At 49.5% G+C, this 23,777-nt stretch overlaps 1 protein-coding gene across 2 annotated transcripts in view; it reads left to right on the top strand.

Annotated features, from left to right (window-relative positions):
- Positions 1-23,777, top strand: part of mrtfab (myocardin related transcription factor Ab) — a 60,956-nt gene that overhangs the window by 13,572 nt on the left and 23,607 nt on the right. For both annotated transcript variants that reach the window (XM_056297035.1, XM_056297036.1), the window contains one exon: positions 23,544-23,609. In XM_056297035.1, the coding sequence (XP_056153010.1) occupies positions 23,544-23,609 (66 nt within the window). The remainder of the gene's footprint in view (positions 1-23,543; positions 23,610-23,777) is intronic.

Genomic DNA, 23,777 nt, shown 5'->3' with positions numbered 1-23,777 from the left:
TTAGATGCAACGCCACTTTTTTGCACAGCTGTCCTCATTAGGACATTGCATTGACTTCCATTCATTGTGGAGAGCCTAACCCAAACCCAAACCTTGCCCAGAACCAGTTAATTTAGTTTCTTCTTCTTTGGTCCCTATGAGGAATACTGGTCCTGACAAGGTTGGTGTTTACACCAGAAAAGGTGTAACGGTAACACACACACCACACACACACCCACATACAGACACACTGTTGACTGAGGACGATGATTGTAATAATGGTGGTGATGCTGGTAACGAAGATTAAAAAAAAACCCTGGGTTTTGCCGAACTCGAGCCAGCCACTTTGTCAGAGGAACTCCAGGTCCGTGCCGGTCGTGTTAAAGTCAGGACCTGCGTTTGCAGGCGTCCCCCAGTGTTGGAGTGGCCCCCTAGACGGTACACTACTCCCAACACGAGCCGACGGAGCTTTGGTTGGTTCCACCGTAAAACGTCTTTGGAACCCGAGTGAGATCATTAGCAAACCCGACTCTTAAGGTCTGTAGCCTGAAGCCACAGACCGCTCTTTATCAGCTGAACACTGGTGAAGGCGTGGGCTCAGCTACAGCCACACACGGCATACACACACCTGCATGTGCACTCCGGCACACGGGCAGGCGCACACACACACACACACACACACACACACACACACACACACACACACACTTATGTGCACAAATGCACCAGTTTTTATTACATGAGGGGGTCTTGCACACATAGGCACACAGACTCGCATGTGAACAGATGTGAATGCAAACTCATAATTGCACGGACACAGCCAGGGGATGTGGACTTTCAACCAGGGGATGTGGACTTTCAACCAGGGGATGTGGACTTTCAACCAGGGGGTGTAGACTTTCAACCAGGGGATGTAGACTTTCGACCAGGGGGTGTAGAATTTCAACCAGGGGATGTGGACTTTCAACCAGGGGATGTGGACTTTCAACCAGGGGATGTAGACTTTCAACCAGGGGATGTGGACTTTCAACCAGGGGATGTGGACTTTCAACCAGGGGGTGTAGACTTTCAACCAGGGATGTAGACTTTCAACCAGGGATGTGGACTTTCAGCCAGGGGATGTGGACTTTCAACCAGGGGATGTGGACTTTCAACCAGGGGGTGTGGACTTTCAACCAGGGGGTGTAGACTTTCAACCAGGGATGTAGACTTTCAACCAGGGATGTGGACTTCCAACCAGGGGATGTGGACTTCCAACCAGGGATGTGGACTTCCAACCAGGGATGTGGACTTTCAACCAGGGATGTAGACTTTCAACCAGGGGGTGTGGACTTTCAACCAGGGGATGTGGACTTTCAACCAGGGATGTGGCCTTCCAACCAGGGGATGTAGACTTTCAACCAGGGATGTGGACTTTCAGCCAGGGGATGTAGACTTTCAACCAGGGGATGTGGACTTTCAACCAGGGGGTGTAGACTTTCAACCAGGGGATGTGGACTTTCAACCAGGGGATGTGGACTTTCAACCAGGGATGTGGACTTCCAACCAGGGGATGTGGACTTTCAACCAGGGGGTGTGGACTTTCAACCAGGGGATGTAGACTTTCAACCAGGGGATGTGGACTTTCAACCAGGGGATGTGGACTTTCAACCAGGGGATGTAGACTTTCGACCAGGGGGTGTAGAATTTCAACCAGGGGGTGTAGAATTTCAACCAGGGGATGTGGACTTTCAACCAGGGGATGTGGACTTTCAACCAGGGGGTGTAGACTTTCAACCAGGGGATGTGGACTTTCAACCAGGGGATGTGGACTTTCAACCAGGGGGTGTAGACTTTCAACCAGGGGATGTAGACTTCCAACCAGGGGATGTAGACTTTCAACCAGGGGATGTAGACTTCCAACCAGGGGATGTGGACTTTCAACCAGGGGATGTGGACTTTCAACCAGGGGGTGTAGACTTTCAACCAGGGGATGTGGACTTTCAACCAGGGATGTGGCCTTCCAACCAGGGGATGTAGACTTTCAACCAGGGGATGTGGACTTTCAACCAGGGGATGTGGACTTTCAACCAGGGGATGTGGACTTTCAACCAGGGATGTGGACTTCCAACCAGGGGATGTGGACTTTCAACCAGGGGATGTGGACTTTCAACCAGGGATGTGGACTTTCAACCAGGGATGTGGACTTTCAACCAGGGGATGTGGACTTTCAACCAGGGGATGTGGACTTTCAACCAGGGGATGTGGACTTTCAACCAGGGGATGTGGACTTTCAACCAGGGATGTGGACTTTCAACCAGGGATGTGGACTTTCAACCAGGGGATGTGGACTTTCAACCAGGGGGTGTCCCCGAATCACATACCCTTGCTTGCTTGTGTGTGTGTGTGTGTGTGTGTGTGTGTGTGTGTGTGTGTCTGTGTGTCTGTGTGTGTGTCTGTGTGTGTGTGCATGTGTGCGTGCATGTGAATAATAGAGGAGCTATTAGGCGCTGAGTCACAGGGCTGCCAGTGTGAGTGCGGTGTACTCGACGCTAGCTGATGGATGCTGCGATGGTCACCAAGAGCAGAGCAGACTCCTGGTTTTTTTTGTAGCGGTGACTCAGATGCTGCCCGGTGCTGAGACAGAGGAGTCTGTGTTCATATCAGCTTGGTATATAAACAGAGGATTATTGCTTTGCAAGACGGCTGCCATTAATTCCCTCTCCACACACACACACACACACACACACACACCCATAAATCATCCTTATCGCTCAGTCACTTGCACACTCACATGTGTAAGCTCACGGGGACATTTGCTCTCTAACACACTCATCACACATCACCCTTCTTACTCAGTCACGGAAACACACACACTAATGTAAGTAACACATGCACATACACACAAATATAAACTCAGACGCATGCATATTCTCTCACAATCACACACTCACACACACACACACATACACACACATGGCGGTGATACAAGTGTGAAATGACGACGGTTGCAGCAGATGGCATAAACAGTGCTGAGCCCCGACCAGACTTCATTCCATTGAAAGTGGAGTATCCCGGTGGCGTGGCGGTCTATTCCGTTGCTTACCAACACGGGGATCGCCGGTTCGAATCCCTGTGTTACCTCCGGCTGGGTCGGGCGTCCCTACAGACACAATTGGCCGTGTCTGCAGGTGAGAAGCCGGATGTAGGTATCTGTCCTACTGCACTAGCACCTCCTCTGGTCGGTCGGGGCACCTGATGGGGGGGGGGGTAGCGTGATCCTCCCATGCGCTACGTCCCCCTGGTAAAACTCCTCACTGCCAGGTGAAAAGAAGCGGCCGGCGACTCCACATGTATCGGAGGAGGCATGTGGTAGTCTGCAGCCCTCCCTGGATTGGCAGAGGGTGGAGCAGCGACCGAGATGGCTAATTGGCCGGATACAATTGGGGAGAAAAGGGGGGACAAAGAGAGATCTAACAAGTTTAGCCAACGGGCTAGCTAAATGCTAAGCAGTGACACCGCTAGCTGGCTAACTGCAAACTTAACTAGCCCCCCAATATACACACAGCAGTGTTGACTCGGTCAGGATCACATTTCAGCTGTGAAAAGCTATGAAAAAAAAATAAATCAACAACTGGGGTTAAAATTAGACTTTTCCCAGGCACTTACTGCCCCCATGTTGTGCGTCCACGTCTGTCCGGGAAGGTGTCCACCGTCTCGTAGTGCTCGTTGGCTTCCGGGAGCTTCTGGGAGCTGACTCACCGCAGTAAGTCGAGTCAAGGCAACTTTATTTGTACAGCCCAATATCACGACTTACGGATTCGCCTCAGCGGGCCTTTACAGCAGCACAGCATCCTGTGCTGAGACCCTCGTTTCAGATAAGGAACAACTCCCTAAACAAAGCCCTTCAGTAGTACTGTCGGTTCTCGACCCGCCTTTCAGCAAGCTGGCTACCATCTTATCTAGATGTTGGCTGGGAAGGAGTCTGTCAGTGTGTGTGTGTGTGTGTGTGTGTGTGTCTGTCACACAGCTGTTTCTTATTTTGTACGGGTTTAACTTGCTTTTTCCAATAGCGTAACTGCTGGATGTGTACCGGAGACACATTACATCTACGCTTGGCTTTTTCCACAGGGTAAAATGTGTCACCGGCCGACTCCGGCGGCGGTTTTGGCGGCCGGTTCTTTAATGTGTCTTTGTGTTTCTGACAAGGATGTGTGTTAATGCCTGGTGTGAAGTGGTCCAACATATGACGGGGTTCATGAGTAAATGGCTAATAACTTTGGATCAGTTTTACAGGAGGTCACTTAGGAAAGGGCCGGGCGGGGGGCGGGGGCGGGGGGGGGGGGTTGCATGGGGATCCTGGAAGATAAACATCGGAGGAAAACACCGGCAAGAACATGCACATGCACATCATAAAGTCTCTCTCCGTAATTCCATCCGGTTTCTAGAAGATACGTTGCGAAGGTTGCCGAAGTCCTTTGGAGTGTCGCTGAACTTTGTCTCTCTTTCTCTTCCCACCACTTCCTGTCTCCTTATCTGTCACGTGTTTGGGAAACTTTATACCCACGTCTCAACCACGGCTTCTTTCTCCCTCTCTCTGTGCTGCTGCTCTACCTCTCTCTCAAACACGTGCCCCCATCTCTTTAATAACTCCTCCCCCCCCCCCTCTCTCTCTCTCTCGGTAATTAGCTCTGGCTGCTCGTCTCTCATGCTGCTCGTCTCTCATGGTAATTAGCTCTAGCTGTCCGTCTGCCTGCTAGTCTGCTGTAGGACTGAATGGTAACCGGCCGTGAAGCAGAAGGCAAGTCTGTGTGTTTCTGTAAGTAGGGCAGGAGGTTGAGGAGTTCGCTCCAAATAAAACGATTTCAGATGTTGGGGTTATGTAACGCAGGCTCCCCCTGACAAAACCTGCACCGCTGGGAAGAAGAAACCTCCTCTCTCTCTCTCTCTCTCTACCTCTACCACTCTGCCTCTTTCCACCACTCTGCCTCTGTGTGTGTGTGTGTGTGTGGGTACATCCCTCACCCACCGAAAATCTCATTTGCTGAACTCACCCTCACACACATCCTCCCCCCGCTCCCTCGGTCTGTCCTGCTGTACAGAACAGGTTCATATTACCAGATGCTGCCAGTTGCCCTTCTAGATCCTTATTTCAACACTGCTGCCTCTTATAGAGCTCTCTCTCTCTCTCTCCGCAATGTCCACCATTTGTCTCTATACTGTTTTGGTTTTTTTGCAGTTGGTCTGTCTGGTCTGTGTCTCTGTCTCTCTCCGTCTCTCGTTTCTGTATTGACCAGCTGTGATGTTCTGATTATTTTGTTGCTGCCCCAGTATGTGTTCAACAAACAGCCGGTACCTCAAAGGGCAGCATATCCCCGCTCACACACACACACACAAATTAACAAATAGTCCGCCTAACTTGACACAATCCTGAGGTGGATTACACTGTAGTCACTCTACCTTCCAGTCCAAACAAAGACAGTCAGTAAGTGCTTCTGGAGTATGTTTGTGTAACGAGCAAGAATGAGTAGACTCGCTAGCCCTTGGCTAACGGGTCGGACCCTTTAGTCGACTTGTTAACATAGTCGCCCGTGGTGCGGGAGACTTGGGTTCGCATCCTGGCTGCGGCGGTTGCCAGGCTACCCCCCGAATTCATTACATTCACTTCTGACACCAATGTAGCAAATTCAGGGGACAACCAGGAACCGCTGCAGACAGGACGCGAACCCGGGTCTCCCGCACCATGGGCGACTACGTTAACCAGTCGACTAAAGGGTCCGACCCGTTAGCCAAGGGCTAGCGAGTCTGTTCATCTATGATCGTTACACTACCCCCCTCCTTCGGGAAGCATGTCCCCGCGCTTCAGCAGACCAGCTCCCTCACGCCTCTGGGAGCCCGCGCCTCCGATGGCCTCGCAGTCTCACCATCCCACTTCTGACACCAATGCAGCGAACCCGGGGGGCAGCTGGGACATGAAGCCGGGTCTCCGGCACCAGGACGACCACACAAACCAGTCAACCAAAGGGTCTGACCCATTAGCCAAGGGCCAGTGACTCTAGTCTTTCGTGGTCGTTGCATTTGCTATTGTACCTTTTCAATTACAAGGACATTTTCCTGCCTTTGATTTTCGGACATTTACGCTCGTGGCCGCAACAGTAGTGTAGTTATCAATCCTCTCACTTGGTGCTGGTCCAAATAGCACTAATCAGATCCTTTGGACCATGCCATCTTAAAAAGCACTTTGCAGGTTGGCGACCCCAGTGACTAAGTGTGTAGGAAAATGATGTAGGGACTAGATTTTCATAAAAATATGCTTACATATACGTTACTGTGATTTCTCAAGTCGTTTTTGCGAGAGAATTTTACTTCCGCCAAACCAGAAGTGATATAACACAGTAGAGAATGGTCAAGTAGAACAATAAGAAACTAATGGATCGCAGTGCTCGTTCTGACGCTGAAGAGGATGTAAATGTTTATTCAGAATCATATGACGGGCCACAGCCTTATAATTATCAGCCTGCTAGGCACCCAAGACACAAGAAGCAGTCCTCGTTTAGAAGGAATAACGGTCAAAGGAGAGAAACTGAGTTGTGGTGTGAGGAGAACCAGTGGAGAACTGGGCAGGCGTCTTGGTGAGTGACCAGCGTTGGCTTATACATATATACACCTATGGGCTAGCTAACAATATCTAATGCTCCCAGAGTGTTGAATGGGTTCATCTGGACAAGGTTGGGTGGGAGAGACGTTTCATCGCTCGTCTGGGTGACTTTGTTGGTCTCAGCTGACTCCAATTGTCCCCAGTCACGTGGACGGCACAGTTGCGTGGCGATTGAGGCCAGCGATCGGTTTCATATGCAGGCCAATCGCCAGTTTCGGTCATTGTGCAGCTGTGCTGTTTGTGGGCCTGGGGATGCCTGCAGTCGGCCGAAACTGGTGAGGTCACTTGAATTGGTGATGGGGCGTTTCTCCCACAGGTCTTTGTGTCCAGATGAACTGATTCAACTTTCTTGGATCACATCCCGATGTGTCATGGCGGTGATCGGTTTATGAAGCGAGCGATCACCGATCACATATGGCTGGTTTCAGTCGTTATGCAACTTAGCTGTTTTTGTCCAGATAAACTGATTCAACTTACTGGGATTTCACTACCTGGATTATTGAGCATGCATCAAGACTATATGTAACGCTGTTCACATCACAACATTGTAAAGTTTGCTATCATATGTCAGGCTATAACAAAAACTAGTGGTCATCTGATACCAGCAGGAGTATTGATACTTACCCATAACAGAAATTAATGCGCAAGTATCAGCTTGTATCAGTCGTATCTCACACTGCGTAATATTTACTTGACTCGTAAAATGTGTATGATCAAAAGAAAAACATACCTACTGTGTTTCAGTGGGTACTTAAAACAAGAAAGCTCTCAAAGTTCATACTTCCAACTAAAGCCGTCTCAATCCTCAATTAGATATTTTATTTGTAGAATACACACAGGAAATCGTGAGATCTGTGTACTTTATAAGTATAATAAGCATAAGTAAATAGTAAAAAAGGTCAAATAAAGTCTCTTGCAGCATTCTCTGAAGTAACTATCTGATGGATCTGTGACCATCACTCCCGCCGCTGGCAGTTGCTGCAGACAGCGGACCTTGTGAAGCCACTGTGTGCACTGAAGGAACCGCACCAGCTGTCAGTCTCATCCGGCCGCAGTGTTTTTGTCCTAGGATGGCAAAGGCAAGTCTTGCCCAGTCCCGGCTTCAACATCCCATCCTAAAGTCCACCATATCACCGGGAAGATAATCCTCTGGTCTAAAATGAGCGCCACACACGACCGCGTTTGTTGTTACAGATGCAGCAGTGAAATCCCATCTCTTCAGCCGCACATAATGCACCCAGGCACAAAAGCTAGCACTGTTCCTTTTTCCTGTTGGACTTGATGTCCTGACAGGCTGGAGTTTGTGCAACCTGCACAAACATAATAATTTACCACGATGATAAATTGTGAAATGCAATATAAACTACTGAAAAAAGGAGCAACTCACTATATCACGTCCGCTCAGACTCACTATCCCCTACTACTGCACATTGAGCTGCGTCAGTGCGGAAGAGACCGACTCCCCTCTGTTACGTAATATGATGCAATGTTGGAAAAAACAAGGCATTTTTATGAGCTATGCTCAAAACAGCCACGTTTCAGAATCACAATCACCTTTATTCGCCAAGGTACACTACATGCACTAGGAATTTTAAGATTAAGCTGTACTTTATTAATCCCTTTGGGGGAATAAATCTTCTGCATTTAACCCATCCTAAGCACACAGTAGGAGCAGTGGGCAGCCGGAGTGCAGCGCTCGGGGACCAGCTCTGGTTCTTATTGCCATGCCTCAGTCAGGGGCACAGACAGGAGTATTAACCCTAACATACATGTCTGTGGTTTTACTTGGTGATCTTTGTGCAGCTCAGTACAGTACAATAACTAAACAGAATACCCATTAAATACAACACAGTGTGCAAAACAGCAGTGGATACAAGACATACAATATATAGTACAATACACAATACAAAACCTACAATATAATATACAATACGGTATACAGTACAACATACAGCATCAGGATGGAGTAATATTAATTAAATATCAATAAATTATAAATATATAAAATTGACAGTAGGTAAGTGGTAATTTAGTATGAGTAATTAATACTGAAGGCACAGTGGTACCACATACAGAAGTACAACATACAATACAAGCGGAACCGGAATGTGGTCTCTATGATAGCCCTGTAGAACTGAACCGGAATGTGGTCTCTATGATAGCCCTGTAGAACTGAACCGGAATGTGGTCTCTATGATAGCCCTGTAGATCTGAACCGGAATGTGGTCTCTATGATAGCCCTGTAGAGCTGAACCAGGATGTGGTCTCTATGATGGCCCCGTAGAACTGTACCAGGATGTGGTCTCTGTGATAGCCCTGTAGAACTGAACCAGAATGTGGTCTCTATGATGGCCCTGTAGAACTGAACCGGAATGTGGTCTCTATGATGGCCCTGTAGAACTGAACCAGAATGTGGTCTCTATGATAGCCCTGGAGAACTGAACCAGAATGTGGTCTCGATGATAGCCCTGTAGAACTGAACCAGAATGTGCTCTCTATGATGGCCTAGTAGAAGTGAACCAGAATGTGGTCTTTATGATAGCCCTATAGAACTGAACCAGAATGTTCTCTCTATGATAGCCTTGTAGAACTGAACCAGAATATGCTCTCTATGATGGCCTAGTAGAAGTGAACCAGGATGTGGTCTCTATGATAGACCGGTAGAACTGAACCAGAATATGGTCTCTGCGATAGCCCTGTAGAACTGAACCAGGATGTCGTCTCTATGATAGCCCTGTAGAACTGAACCAGGATGTGGTCTCTATGATAGCCCTGTAGAACTGAACCAGGATGTGGTCTCTATGAAAGACCGGTAGAACTGGACCAGAATATGGTCTCTGTGATAGCCCTGTAGAACTGAATCAGGATGTCGTCTCTATGATAGCCCTGTAGAACTGAACCAGAATATGGTCTCTATGAAAGACCGGTAGAACTGAACCAGAATATGGTCTCTGTGATAGCCCTGTAGAACTGAACCAGGATGTCGTCTCTATGATGGCCCTGTAGAACTGAACCAGAACGTGCAGGCTGACATGGAGTCTCTTTAGTAGGAAGAACATCTGCTGCTGTGTTTTCTTGGATAGGATGGTGATGTGTTAATTGAACCGTTTCAGTGTGTTGGAGATGGTTGTACCCAGGAACTTGAATGACTCCACCTCAGTGACAGTGGTGGCATTAATTGCCGAGGGCTGTCGGTTGGAGCATTTTACTGGTAGTCAGTAATCATCGCCACTGTTTTGTCGGTGTTGAGCTCCAGATTGTTGCTAGCACACTATGACACAAGGCGGTCAACCTCCCTCCGGTTGTTTGATTCAAAACAACAAAAAGTACCGGAGCACAAGAACATCACGGCTGCTCGCAAGCGCCACCCTCCTACATTTTTGCCCTTATGTCTTGTAAAACAGTAAATCTCTCATTAACTTTTCAAAAGGTTATTTTCATGGCAAATATTTTACAGAATTTAACCTGCAATATGCACTTTAGAGATCCTACAAGGAGGTTGGGATTTTTGTCGGCTTTGCACGACACTGTGAGCAAAAAGCGGCAGTGTTTTGCTTAAGAGCCACTTAATTTCCATAAAGATCTCTACGACATCTGGTCCCCTTTCCATTTGTTTTGAAGAGCAGGATGTGAGACTGTTGACACCGTTAAGAAAGACTCAAAACATGTCTTTTCACTTGGCCTTGATATAGGAATAGTCTCAGCAGGCACTTAACTATCAGGTTTCTAACCAAGTACTTAATTTTACTTGTGCATGTTTGGTGATGTTTTGCCATTGCGCTTCTTATTTTAATCTACAATCTAATTTGGATTTTGTCTTATTTCAGTCCAACCTTTGGGGGGGGGGGTCGTCCTCTGTGTGCAGTTTGCATGCTCTCCCCCGTGTCTGCGTCGGTTTCCTCTGGGTGCTCTGGTTTCCTCCCACAGTCCAGCGACATGTGGGACAGGTGAATCAGCCGTACTAAATGGTCCCTAGGTGTGAATGTGTCGGCCCTGTGATGGACTGACGGCCTGCCCGGGGTGTCCCCCCGCCTGCTGCCCAGTGACTGCTGCGACCCTGAGAGCAGGATAAGCGGTTCGGATAATGGAAAATGTTCATTTTCCAGTGTGAAGCACAGTGTATTGAGTTGTATGAAATGTGCCGTGTAACAGTTTAGTGAGTGAGAAAGACGTAGTGAAGTGTAGGAAAAACAGCTTTTCGCAAGATGTACAGCAGTGAGTTGTGCGATGCTGAGGCGTCTCTATTTGTGGCTATGCATCTCGTCTGTGTGCCATGAATAGTTTCGGCAGTTTTCACGGAAAATCCAACCTGGAGACTTAAAAGCATTCGGAGTCATTGTAATGCAGTATCTAGCCTCCTCGCTCATTTGAGGATGTTGGTCACATAGCGGCATCGAAGTTTATCGGAGACTGACGAATAATTAGTGGAAAAACTCTGCGTAGCCACTTTAATATGCAAGGCTGTGTGCAGTAAATCATCACCCGGGGCTAAGGCCTGTGTTCCAGAAGTCCCAGCCCTCATGCAGCCTGAGTCACACAGCCGAAGGCTAACAGTGCTGCTGGAACTGCTACATTTCGCTATATGTGTGTGTGTGTGTGTGTGTGTGTGTTGGGTACTGCAAACGAGGAAACGGCGGAGAGAAAAACACCTTCTGTTTTTCGCTGCCGGAATGTTAATGACCCGTTGCAGACCCGCGCCGGTCGCAGTGTTTTTGTGGACCAGTTGGTTCGCGTGGTCCTGCTAATTGTCATGGTAGCTGACACTTCATTGAAGAGGTGATGTTTGGGGTAGTTGTCTCCTGTTATTGCCACTTATTTTAGGGCAGTAGTTGTGTACAGCTTTTGTTTTGGGTCGGTGGTATTTTTTTTTTCTTTTCTCCTTCCTCTGCAGGGTCTGGGATTCCGGTTTGTGGGGCTCGACAAGCCCTGCACTTTCTATTGTTTTGCTTGCTTCCTTCATGTTTGTCGCAGAGATTATGAAGTCAGGTAGTTGCTGTAGGGAAGTTTTCTGGTTTTGTTTTTTAAATGTTGGCTCCATATTGTTTTGTTCAAGTTGTGTGAAGGATGCACACTTTGTGTGCCGACTGCCTTGGAACATTTCCATGAAATATGTCAGTGAGATGAAAACTGCCACACTGACATCGCTCCTCATCCTCAGAAATGACACAAACACCTCCGGCTTGGTCGGGCGTCCCTACAGACACAATTGGCCGTGTCTGTGGGTGGGAAGCCGGATGTGGGTACGTGTCCTGGTCACTGCACTAGCGCCTCCTCTGGTCGGTCGGGGCGCCTGTTCGGGAGAAACTGGGTGGGAATAGCCTGATCCTCCCGCGCGCTACGTCCCCCTGGTGAAACTCCTCACTGTCAGGTGAAAAGAAGCGGCTGGCGACGCCACATGTATGGGAGGAGGCATGTGGTAGTCTGTACCCCCCCCCCCGCCTCAGAAACAGACCGCACTCGCTCAATGCTGCGCACACGAGGAAAACTCCGAATTTAGATGGCAAGAATCTACAGCTGTTACGCATGTAAAATGGAAATCTATACTAGAACCTGCCCGAAAACTGAAGTATGTTGTTTTTAATACCCTAGCTTCATCCTTTCCGCCCCTCTCCCATCTTAGCTAGGCCAGGGTGTGGGGAGTTTCCCATTCATTTACGGATCTACAGGATGTCTCGAGCGCTGTCTGCAGGACATCAGCAGAAATAAAGCATCCTGCCTTGTTCGCACACACCGGAGGTTTTCATTTGCGCCTAAGTATTTCAGGGGAATGTTCAAGGCGGTTTTTGTAAAAAACCCAGATAAAGATGTCCAAGGCCAAATAGCTGCGCTGAAATGTGCCTGTGGAGGGGGCAGCACCCATGGCTAATTTGTTTTGGTAAAGGTTAAAGGGGCTATGTGGAATATTTGGGCTTTCCTAAAGGGTAATACGACTAGTAGATATCAGCAGGGGCTGCCAAGTGGTCCTGATTGAGACAAAAAAGCTTTTTATACAGCCTTTTCGAGGCGGAAACGTTGCGCCATTAAGTTGCCTCGCCGTTCTCTGTAAAAGATACGGAGACAGAGTGGGGGGGGGGGGTCGTTGTTGCTGGCAGCCGGCAGGACGGGACAGCCGATGCCGTTTTGTTACACGCCGTGACACCTCTGCTTGCGTAACGCTGGCATGCTACGTCAAATCACACACTGGGGGGGCAATTATGCCGCCTTTGTTTGGTTCAGTGTAAAAAAACAAATCTGGCGTAAAGACGAGTCTTCATTGCGCCATTATTGCGCGGTCGCTGTGTAAAAGCGCCTAAAGTGAATGACTCATGCTCCCCTCCCTCTCTCCAGATTTCTCCATTCAGAAACACAGGAGCCGGGCTGGCTGAGTGTTCCTGTTGTTTTTGAAGGCCCTGTCCTCAAAAGACTCTGATCACACAGCCCTCGGGCGGCCGTGCAGCTATGGCAGCCAGCAGCTTATCTACCGAGGCTGCTGGAATACGACAGATGTCGGCAAGCGTGCCGCATATCGTCATTGTTTGAGTTTGCTTGTCTTGACTAGGCTCGGGCAGTATTCTTGGTTTTTTTTTGTATACCGTCAGCCAGTCCTCGTATATCACCAGAGTACGTCTTTACCCACTTATTAACGAGTTTGGAAGAGACTGCAGGGAGCTGTCTTTGCTACACCAACATGCAAATTTGCAGATGTAGTCGCAGCAGTCTTCCTTTGTTTACAGTTGTTTGTTCACTAATCCACACGGGAATCCCGTCCAACCCTGTTACACAAGTCGTGGTGATTCTTCTGTCATGTGGAAGGGCCAACAAGTCCTCCAGCCCGTACGACCACATAGGTCGTTCGTCCTTTAATACGACCCACAGGAGCGTTTCCTAAATCAGCGCCCCCTACCGGCAGCAGGAGATATGCCACAGATACTTTTCGCCTCTGTGCATTGTGGGTTTTTAAAACAACTCGAGCCAATAGAATATGTAGTCAGTGTGTTTTTGCGTTGTTTCGCCATCTAGTGTAGTAACTAAGATTGCTATTGGCAGCATGTTTACCTATGAATAACGTTATAAGAGCTAACTTAACGTTAGCCACGAGTTAGAAAATCAGCTAGCGTGGACATTATAACCGCTATGTGACATTAAACTTTGCTTTTATTAATATTCCTTCTCACAAGAGCTTATGGAAGGAGATCGCTTATTGTTACAGGGAAAGTAACGTATTATAATTACGGAGGACCGCCAGGAAGTAGCTTAAAACGTCACTATAGGTCAAAATAAGCTGGTTGTACAAACCACCTATGGGGTCGTTTTTTGGTGGAGGAGGGTCTCGGAATGACACCATTTCTTTGTCTATATATTGGGCGGCACGCTAGCGCAGTGATTGCGCTGTCGCCTTACAGCAAGAAGGTCCTGGGTTTGAACCCCGGGGTTGTCCAACCTTGGGGGTCGTCCTCTGTGTGGAGTTTGCATGTTCTCCCCGTGTCTGCATGGGTTTCCTCCGGGTTCTCCGGTTTCCCCCACCATCAGAAAGACGTGCATGTTAGGGTTAATACTCCTGTCTGTGCCCCTGACCGAGGCAGTGGAAAGAAGAACTGGAGTTGGTCCCTGGGCGCTGCACGGTGGCTGCCCACTGCTCCTAGCTACACAGCTAGGATGGGGTAAATGCAGAGCGTAGTTTCCCTACGGGGGTCATTAAAGTGTATATTAAAATAAAAATGTTGTCACCGCACCAGTTTTCCACCGTTCTACAACCCACCGTTAGTCTTGACCATTTTACTTGCTGTTGTTGTTGGTCACATCGCTAAACGCTAGAGATCAGTGTGTGGTTAGAGGTTAAACACATGGCCCCCCATAGTTGATTGTTAATCATTACACAACATTAATCCACACCTCTGCACAGCACAGCTACTAGTCCAGGTACACTGAAGCCATGGGAAATGGCATCGCTGTTCTTCCCACACACCATGGCCAACCACACCATAAAAGCCACTAAAAACTTCTCTCCTCTCGCCCCCTCGGCCACGGTAACCATGACAACTAACAGCCAGCACAGACCAGGTCACCAGATCCAATGCTATTTGTATGTTTATTGTTGCTCTAAGTCGCTGGCCTCTCTCACCGCCTCATTATTTCCCAGCTGGAATGAACCAGAAGGTATTTGATGCTCGGAGGTGGAACATATGGCTGAGGCCGCCTAAACACTAAGGACCGAGTTAATCCCCAGTCGGCTACGTCAGCCCAGACCAGACCGTGAATCACAACAGTGAGTGGACTTTACCCGGCGCTCGCGGCACGTTATCATCGCTGCCGGACATTGTTTGTTCAAGGTGTTGCCCTGTGTCTGTCCATGGCGTGACGGTCAGGTGTGTCATACCTGAGCCACACCAACGGTCCTTCTGTTGTGATGTTGCTCAGGCCTTCGTTCGCAGTTGTTGCTCCCTAAAACATTGATTCAACCCAAATAAGTGTGTGTGTGTGTGTGTGTGCACATGCCCGTTGCGAGTGTCCCCAAGCCGTATGATGTGTGACTGTAAGTAACCCTACCCACCAGCTGCACAGGTGATACCAAGCTGAATATAGCCCCCTTATGGCCAGCTGGCCTTACTATTTAAAACGGGGTAAGTGGGTGGGGGTCCACCATCAGCAGTCTGCAGGAGTCCGAGAGAGGTTTTAAAGAGGGGAGATGGGGGGGGGGGGGGGTGTCATCGACAGGATCAGGATGCGTCTCCATAATGCTAATGCTAACAGGTTTGACTGTCAAGTCACACTGGATCTCGTCGCTGTTTCATTTTACATTAAAGCAGAGCCTTCCACGTGTCTGCCGAGTATGTATGACTGCTTATTTTGTCATGGTGAAACTACCTGTGCTGCTATACAGTCTGCTGTGCTGCAAAGAAACTACCTGTGCTGTGATACAGTCTGCTCTGCTGCAAAGAAACTACCTGTGCTGCTATACAGTCTCTGCTCTGCTGCAAAAAAAGGTTGCCGTTGCGACTCGGAATCAACCGCTCTCTGAAGACTGACGCGTGCGATCCATCCGGACTCCCTGGCACGAGCCGGTGGTGCCGAGTGAGGTCATTGTTGACTCACCGTTTACTTTATTTGTGTCTGGGGTTTTTATTTGTTTGTTTTGTTTCCCATCGTCCAGCGGTCAGAACGGTGGCCGGGATCCTCCAAAAATCTACACAGACTGTTCTGACCACTGGGTCGGGATTGTGTTTGCAGGCTGACTTTGGGGCAGGGGGTTAGAGATGGCTGGCATGCATGCATGAGGCGGCATAAAGCAACCGCAAAAACACACACACACACACACACACACACACACACCTCCCTTTAGACTGTAACAGTGAATGAATGGCAACAGCTGAGCAAGAGAACTTAATCACCGACATTGCCTATGTGTGTGTGTGGGTGCATGCTGGTCAGCAGGAGCTGCAACCGGATCAGTCTCTCTCGCTCTCTCGCTCTCTCGCTCCCTCCCTCCTGCTGTCCTCCTTTCACTCTCCTCCTATTTGTTCTTGTCGTGTTCTATCCTCTGCGATTCGCCCTCTGGACCTCCTCTCCGTGGGAGTAACTCTCTCTCTCTCTCTCTCTCTCTCTCTCTCTGTCTGTATGTCTCTCTCTCTCTCTCTCTCGCTTTCTCTTTCCCCCTTGCTTGCTCTCTCTGGGCACCTTGGCTGTGCAGCAATGCGCCGTCGTGACTAGCCAGCTGCCACTGCAAGCTGTAGGAGAGAACAGGGTAGGAAAGGAAGAGGAAGCGGCGCGGGAGAAGGATAGAGAGAAATGACAGCGGTATCCATCGCTGTGAACCAGAGGGACTTGGCCGACCGGGCGAGGCGAGGGCCGTGGAGCATTCTCTCCGTTCAGTGTGGTGTTTGGAAACCGAGGTAAACGGGAGTCATCTGGAAAGGCGATTAAAGGTGGCCTCTCCTTTTGAAAGAGAGGAAAGCTAACCGAGAGGACGACGGATGCATTTGGTGACACGTCGAGACCGTCGTACCAGAAAACCGCCTGCCGTGACCTCCCCCTCATCCTCGGCTGACTCGGCGAACTCGGGAAGCACTCTGGAAGGAGCACTTTTTGAATGAAAACTTCCGATGTTTACCAGATAACTGACATCTGCCGTGACTGACAATGCTGGACACCAACCACTGTCTGTCCTTTGAGCCCGCCCCCTTGGGCTCTCCTCCAATGGGAGACGACACGGAGAAGCCAGGCCTGCGCACAGACCACGACAGGCAGGTCTGTTACAGTCTGAAAGAAGGTGGGACATCCAGAAACCGCCCATGCTTAGTTAGGAAAGATGCAGGGAACCCGATACGGTTTTGTGGGTGTCAGGCTGCTGCTTCATATTACTGCTTTATAGCCCTATATAAATACCCTCTGAGTCAGGGATGAAGATAACTTCTTGGTTTTTATTGACTTGATAAGAGCAGGGGTTTTTTAAGATATGTGTTTAAAGGAAATGGTCTGACCGCACCTTCCCGGTAGAACACAGCAGACGGCTTTATTGTGGGTGGGTGGGTGGGTGGGTCGTTGAAGACGGTGTTGGGCAAGCCGCTGATCTTTACTTAATAATCCCGTTATTGGCTAGTGACATACACTGCCCGCCAAAAGCCTGGGGACACTTCGCACGGTCGATAAGGGCGACCTTCACCTTTTAACGCAGCTCCAGACCGACGGTTCTGCAGAAAGCTGTTTAGATCTCGCCACTGGGGGGGACAACTGATAAAAGTGCCACCCTGGAAATGATGATGTGCTCCACCCATTTTATAAGCTTGTTATGATGTCAGCGCCAGGGCTGCACCTGACGGTTATTTTCACTACTGATTCATCCGTCGATGATTGTTTTGATTAATGGTTTAGTCCATACAGTATCAAAGTGACTAGTTACGTGCTCCCAGAGCCCAACGTGGTGTCCTGCCACCGTTCACCAAGTCTGAGCAGCAGCCAGAAAACCCTCCAGTATTCATTTCACCATGACATGAATCACAGAAAGGCAAGCAAGTCTCCGCGTTTGTGAAGCTTTAACCGGCAAAGGTTTGTGATTTTTACTTGGTATGTGTCTAAAACGGGTAACTGATGAAATGATGATGGAGTGACGTTCCGTGGACTGACTGACAGATTTATAAACCAGCCGTTACAGCGCCAGTCGGCGCTCATCGGTGGCGCCCTCCAGGTGTTTAAACCACCTTTGGGCTGTAATATTTTCATATATGCTTTTAACAGTAGTTTGGAAAAAGAAAACTGTCAAAACATCCTTTAGGTCAGGGGTCCCTAATGGGCGGCCCGCGGGCCACGTCCGGCCCGTGACGGGTTGATTTATGGTCTGCGAGAATTTTTGGAGAAATGCCAGAAGGAAGAATTTTTTTTATTTCCCTACCAACAAAAACAAAAAAAAAATTCTTAGTAAAAATAAGACGAGTAATATATCGAAAAATAGATGAAAAATCTCTGTTTAAATTATAATACCTGCAACGTATCGACACCGAAACAAACTAACGAACAACATGCTGCTGGAGGTTGAGTGGCCCGTGGTTTTAAAAGTGGCCCTAAAAGTGGCCCGCTAGGAAAAGTAATTGGGGACCCCTGCTTTAGGTGGGTGTCCAGGTGGCGTGGCGTGGCGTGGCGGTCTGTTCCTTTGCCTACCAACACGGGGATCTCTGGTTCCAGTCCACGTGTTACCTCCGGCTTGGTCGGGCGTCCCTACAGACACAATTGGCCGTGTCTACGGGTGGGAAGCCAGATGTGGGTATGTGTCCTGGTCACTGCACTAGCGCCTCCTCTGGTCGACCGGGGCGCCTGTTCGGGGGGGGGGAGGAGGAGCCTGTGTTCCTCCCACACACTACATCCCCCTGGTGAAACTCCTCACTGTCAGGTGAAAAGAAGCGGCTGGTGACTCCACATGTATGGGAGGAGGCACGTGGTAGTCTGCAGCCCTCCCCGGAATGGCAGAGGGGGTGGAGCAGAGACCGGGACGGCTGTGGGGTAATTGGCCGGGTACAATTGGGGAGAAAAAACTATGCAACTACGATGAAACTATGGTGTGGTTATTTTAAACCATTTCCTGGTTGAATTTCCAGAACAGTTACTGTGTGGTGGTATACATTACTGTGATACAGAATTACATACACCGTGATGGAAGATTTGGCCATATTGCCCCACCCCTGGTGTTAAGCACGTTTCGGTGTAGCCGTGTGCCCATTACCCCCCGCTTGTGTGTGTGTGTGTGTGTGTGTTGTCGTAGCTGACGTGTATAAGCTAGCTGTGCGAGATATCGGGTATATATTTAATCTGACCTAGTGACACACGAGCACCGCCGGATAAACCCAGATGGCCACTGAGAACTTTTCTCCACTTCCCTGTACCGCTTCACTTTCTCTCTCTCTCTCTCAACAGCAGGGCGGCCGAGTCACCCCATCATCCTGTAATCGAAAGCTCGCCGTCTTTGCCCCTTACGACAGCCGCACTTCCCGCCTCAGTTAAACTTGCTGTCACCCCATCTCCTCCCTTATACTCCGGTTTCAAGACCAACCCAGACCCTTCCCTCGCTCACCTCCAATCAGACCTGCCCTTCCTGTCTCTCCCCCTGGCCACGCTCCACCTCCCCCAGAGCTGGCTCCCCTCATCTCCTCCCATCCCCCTGGTGGGGGAGCCCTGTGCAGAGAGTGGACGCCTGAAGGACTTCCAGGAGAGCACGGTGGTCCGTAACCCCTACTGTGGGTGGAGACGAGTAGAGCTCCAACGTTTATCGACGACCTCCACACCCAGCATCCCGGACCACCCGCCCTCCCCCATGGACACCTTCGACCAGGGCTTCTTCCCCCATCCAGCGGGGCTCAACTTTGGGGACCCCACTCTGGACAGCACGGACTGACTGGACATCTTCCTGGCGGGGAGCACGACGGAGGGACACCGGGGTGCAGGGCATGGGTTGGAGGAGGAGGGAGCAGGGGCATTGTGGGAGATGGGGGAACCAGCCTCGCCCCTGTGGCCTCCCACAACCCCGCCCAGTGTCTTTTCGGCAGACTTTACAGACCTGCAGCTCTGCTCTGGGAGTCCTGTTTGTAGCCTTCATCTGCAGGCACAGTTTGCACCCACCTTGCTCACTCGTTCGGTCACTCGCTCACACTCTGTACAGGCTCGGTCTTTATCCTGTGAACAAACAGATAGACTCTCTTCTCCCATTCTGTTTCTCTCTCTCTCTCTCTCTCTTCTCTCTCTCTCTCTCTCTCTCTCTCTCTCTCTCTCTCTCTCTCTCTCTCTCTCTCTCGCTGTCTCTCTCTCTGTGTTACTCAGGAGAGCTGTGTGGAAGGCCGGTTTTGGCTGTGGCCTACTATCCCAATAAAACGGCCCCGTCTTTCTATCCTTGCCCTGAATTTACAGAAAAGGCCCTCTCAGACCTGGATTAGGACCAGAGCTAGACCCGGCTGCCTTTAAAGAGGAACGCTTAACTTGTTTCTCATCCCCAAACTAGCTTCTGGTGTGACCACGTGCACTGCTTTTAACAACCGCCAACATTTTAACCAGAAGAGTGAAAGAGAGGTGTAACTTATAATAACTCGTGTATCTCTTACAGAATATCAACTCTGTCTCATATGTTTGCCTGTATCTTTAGACACATCACATATTTCCAAACTAATGTGTCGTCAAACCTGAGATGTGGTTTAGTTGTGCGTGCTAGTTTTATGGCTTTCACACCAGCACGGCGTTTCACAGCCGATACCAGAGGTGTGATTGATAGCAAGGTCTTGTGCTTTCCATTCACATCTTCTCCGTAACCGTGGAAACGTGGGTTTAACCGTGCTCGGACTCTGACGACTAGCGCAAAATGTAGAGGAGGGAATTGAATGCAAAATGTTCGGTATTGACACGGACAGAATGCGGAGCGAAGAGAGGCTCTGTGAAGGTGGGGAAGGGTGGCGAGGTGCCGTCGGCCAAACGCGAGTCGGACATGGCTGCAGTTTTTGATATTTATTCTATAAATCCAGAGACGATGACTAGTAACCAGCCAACATAGGTTTTTTTTTGGGGGGGGGGCCCCCTTTTTTTCTCCCCAATTGTATCCAGCCAATTACCCCACCCTTCCGAGCTGTCACGGTCTCCGCTCCACCCCCTCTGCCGATCCAGAGAGGGCTGCAGACTACCACATGCCTCCTCTGATCCATGTGGAGTCACCAGCCGCTTCTTTTCACCTGACAGTGAGGAGTTTCGCCAGGGGGACGTAGCACGTGGGAGGATCACGCTATTCCCCCCCAGTTCCCCCTCCCCCCTGAACAGGCACCCCGACCGAGCAGACGAGGCGCTAGTGCAGCAACACATACCCACATCCGGCTTCCCACCCGCAGACACGGCCAGTTGTGTCTGTAGGGATGCCCGACCAAGCCGGAGGTAACACGGGGATTCGAACCAGCGATCCCCATGTCGGTAGGCAGCGGAATAGACCGCCACCCCTCCCAACACACTTTGTTGTTGTTGTTAATGTAGTTAGCTTATGATTCTGAGGGCAACTGGTGAATTGGGCCTTGGCCTGCAGGCAAAAACTGAGTAGTCATGATGGTTGACCTGCTGTGTGAGAGAGAGGGGGGGAGGGGGGCGGGGGGAAGTAGAGACTTACTGCTTTGATATCCTTTAATGAGAGAACTTACCTCGCAAACATTTTAATTATTTCATTAAATAACTCCCATTGTGATAAAAGCGAGAGTGAATTGCCCAACGAGGGGAAGGGCAGATCATTCCAGTCTGTCTTTGGGGGCATGTGAAAGGGGAAGAGGTAGAGAGAGAAAGAGAAGGGGAGGGAGGGAGAGATGTGATGGTGTGATAGAGGGGAAGTGTAAGATTCTCCTTCCCAGAATAAACCTCTTGGCTGAAAGTACCAAGTGGCATGGCATCTTACCGTGGCCTCTGCCCTGTCTCATAGGCAGCATGTGTGTGTTTGTGTGTGTGTGCACTACACGTGAGTACATCGAGTGTTTGTGTTTTGGCGCAGGGGGAGAAATTAATCTCGTGTGCAGCGTTGGTGAACGTCCATGGCCAGCGTGCATGACGGAGCCCGCCTTTGACTGCGTTTAGGCCCTAATGTTTATGTCAGCCAGCACAAACTGACATATCAGCGCCTCCATCAGGGAGCCTCTGAAGCCAGACTAATCCCCCAAGATTCAGTGCACATGAAGGTCAGTGCAGCCGAAGGGAGCTGGAATTGCCAGCGAGGATTCAGAGCCAAAGACTGGACCCTGACATGCAGACTCAGAAGGGGGCCTGTCGCCCTCTTCACTGTCCAGCCCTTGGGAATTTGTCCTCAGGAGGAGCTGGCTGACAGCTGTGGGAACATAGCATCATGAACCGCCATACCAGTAACGGCTAGCTAACTGCCTAGCCACCTAGCTAGCTTGCAAACAAGCGTGATGTCATAGTCATACTGGGTAGGAACAGGTGCTGCTTGGCCTTTTTAAGTGCCAGGCGCGACCCCAGCTATAGCTCATACATGCGCACACATGCCCCCGCCCTCACAGAAGACAGCTGTCGCAGGCAAACAAAGAGCCTCGGCCTTGAGGAGAGAAAATCGAAGTTGCGGCTGTTGAATCCGCAGGAACAGGTTTGAGCGAGACGCCGAACGCTTTTAGCTTCAGAACTTCTTCAAAGTTTCATCCATTTCTGTGAAACCCGAGACCTCGAGCATCCTCGTTCTTGAAATAGAATATCGACGGTGTTGTCATGAAGCACAGAGGAAGTTCTGGGAAGTAACTTGGCCAGATACATGTTGACCACAAATGAAACGCCCCCCCCAAAAAAAGCACATAAATGAATGCATGGCCATCTCAAGGCTCTCTATGTTGTTGTTGGGGGGGGGGGGTGTGTTTAGGACAAGCTCACTTCTCAATTCTGATTGTGTCACAATGAAGGCTGATGCTGTAAGAAACGACCATGGCTTCATAACGAAACACCGTCCTGCAGTATATATAGCATATCAGTTTTCTCATTTCTTCGATAGTTTTCTGTGTTTAGTTGCATCCTCCGTAACCATCAAGTCCATCGGTGAAATAGTAAAACTTGAGTGATACAAGTGGAGGAAAGGCTGTTGAATGGCTGATGTGGGAGCTGAGGCTTTGTGATGTCTATGGGGGGGGGGACTGTCTATCAGTTATGTTTGTGTGTTTTTGTGGATGTGTGCATTATTTTGAATTGTTTCCGGTGGTCATGCACACTACATGCACACTACTGCATCCTGCTGGCTGAACTTTAAAAAGTGTTGGCCTGTAGCCTTCACCCACATGTAGGTTGGATAGTTTGGGTTTTTCAGGCCGTGCAGGGTTGTTGAAGTCTTGCGCTCATGTACTGTGTCGTCTGACTGTGTGTGACTGTATTGTGATCCAGAATTATTTACCTCTCCCCAACCCCCATTATGTAACCAGCACTTCCTGTTTTGAAATGGCAGCGCTGCTTTTTTCCTACTTCCTCATCTACTCTCAAGTCAAAAATTGGTCTTTTTTGCCTGTTTTCTCTCTCCCCCCCCTCTCGCTCTCCTTCTCTCTCTCCCCCCTCTCTCTCTTTCTCTATGCCACACACACATCCTGGAAGAGAGAGAGAACCTTGGCAGAAATGAACGAAAAAGTTAAGAAACAGGAAGTGTGTAACATGCGGCTTATACCCCTCATCTCATTTGCACCCTTTACTTGAAGGAGGAAGAGAGAGAGAGAGAGAGAGCTCTTCTGTCTGCTTTGTTTTGTTGTTATTCATGTACCTCTTTTGTTGTACATGGACTACTGGCGGGTGGACTGTACTTTTAATTGTGTCTGTTGGAGGGTGAGATGTTTCGGGGAAGTCCTTAAGACCACCGGAAACCCTTGAAGTTTTTTTTTTCTTTGCCGGCTGTCACTGACATCCTCTCTCCTCTCTCTGTCTCTCCTCTCCTTCACCCTTCTCCTCATCCTGCGTCTCCATGCAGTTCTTCAGCTCAAGCTTCAGCAGAGGAGGACGCGTGAGGAGCTGGTCAGCCAGGGGATCATGCCACGTAAGTCTCTCCTTATGTCCGCTACCAGCCTCTGCTCCGCCCCGCAGGTAGCGCGGACTTGTCCACCTGTCTGCATCGGTGTCAGCGATGCAACACAGTCGTAAAATGCCGTCATTATTTCTGTGTCTTAATTCAAGATGAATTACGGTAACTTGATATTTTCAGAAT

The sequence above is a fragment of the Lampris incognitus genome, chromosome 17 (assembly GCF_029633865.1).
Source record: "Lampris incognitus isolate fLamInc1 chromosome 17, fLamInc1.hap2, whole genome shotgun sequence".
Taxonomy (NCBI): Eukaryota; Metazoa; Chordata; class Actinopteri; order Lampriformes; family Lampridae; genus Lampris; species Lampris incognitus.
Note: the sequence above shows the minus strand (reverse complement) of the source record. Positions and strands in the feature narration are given on the sequence as shown.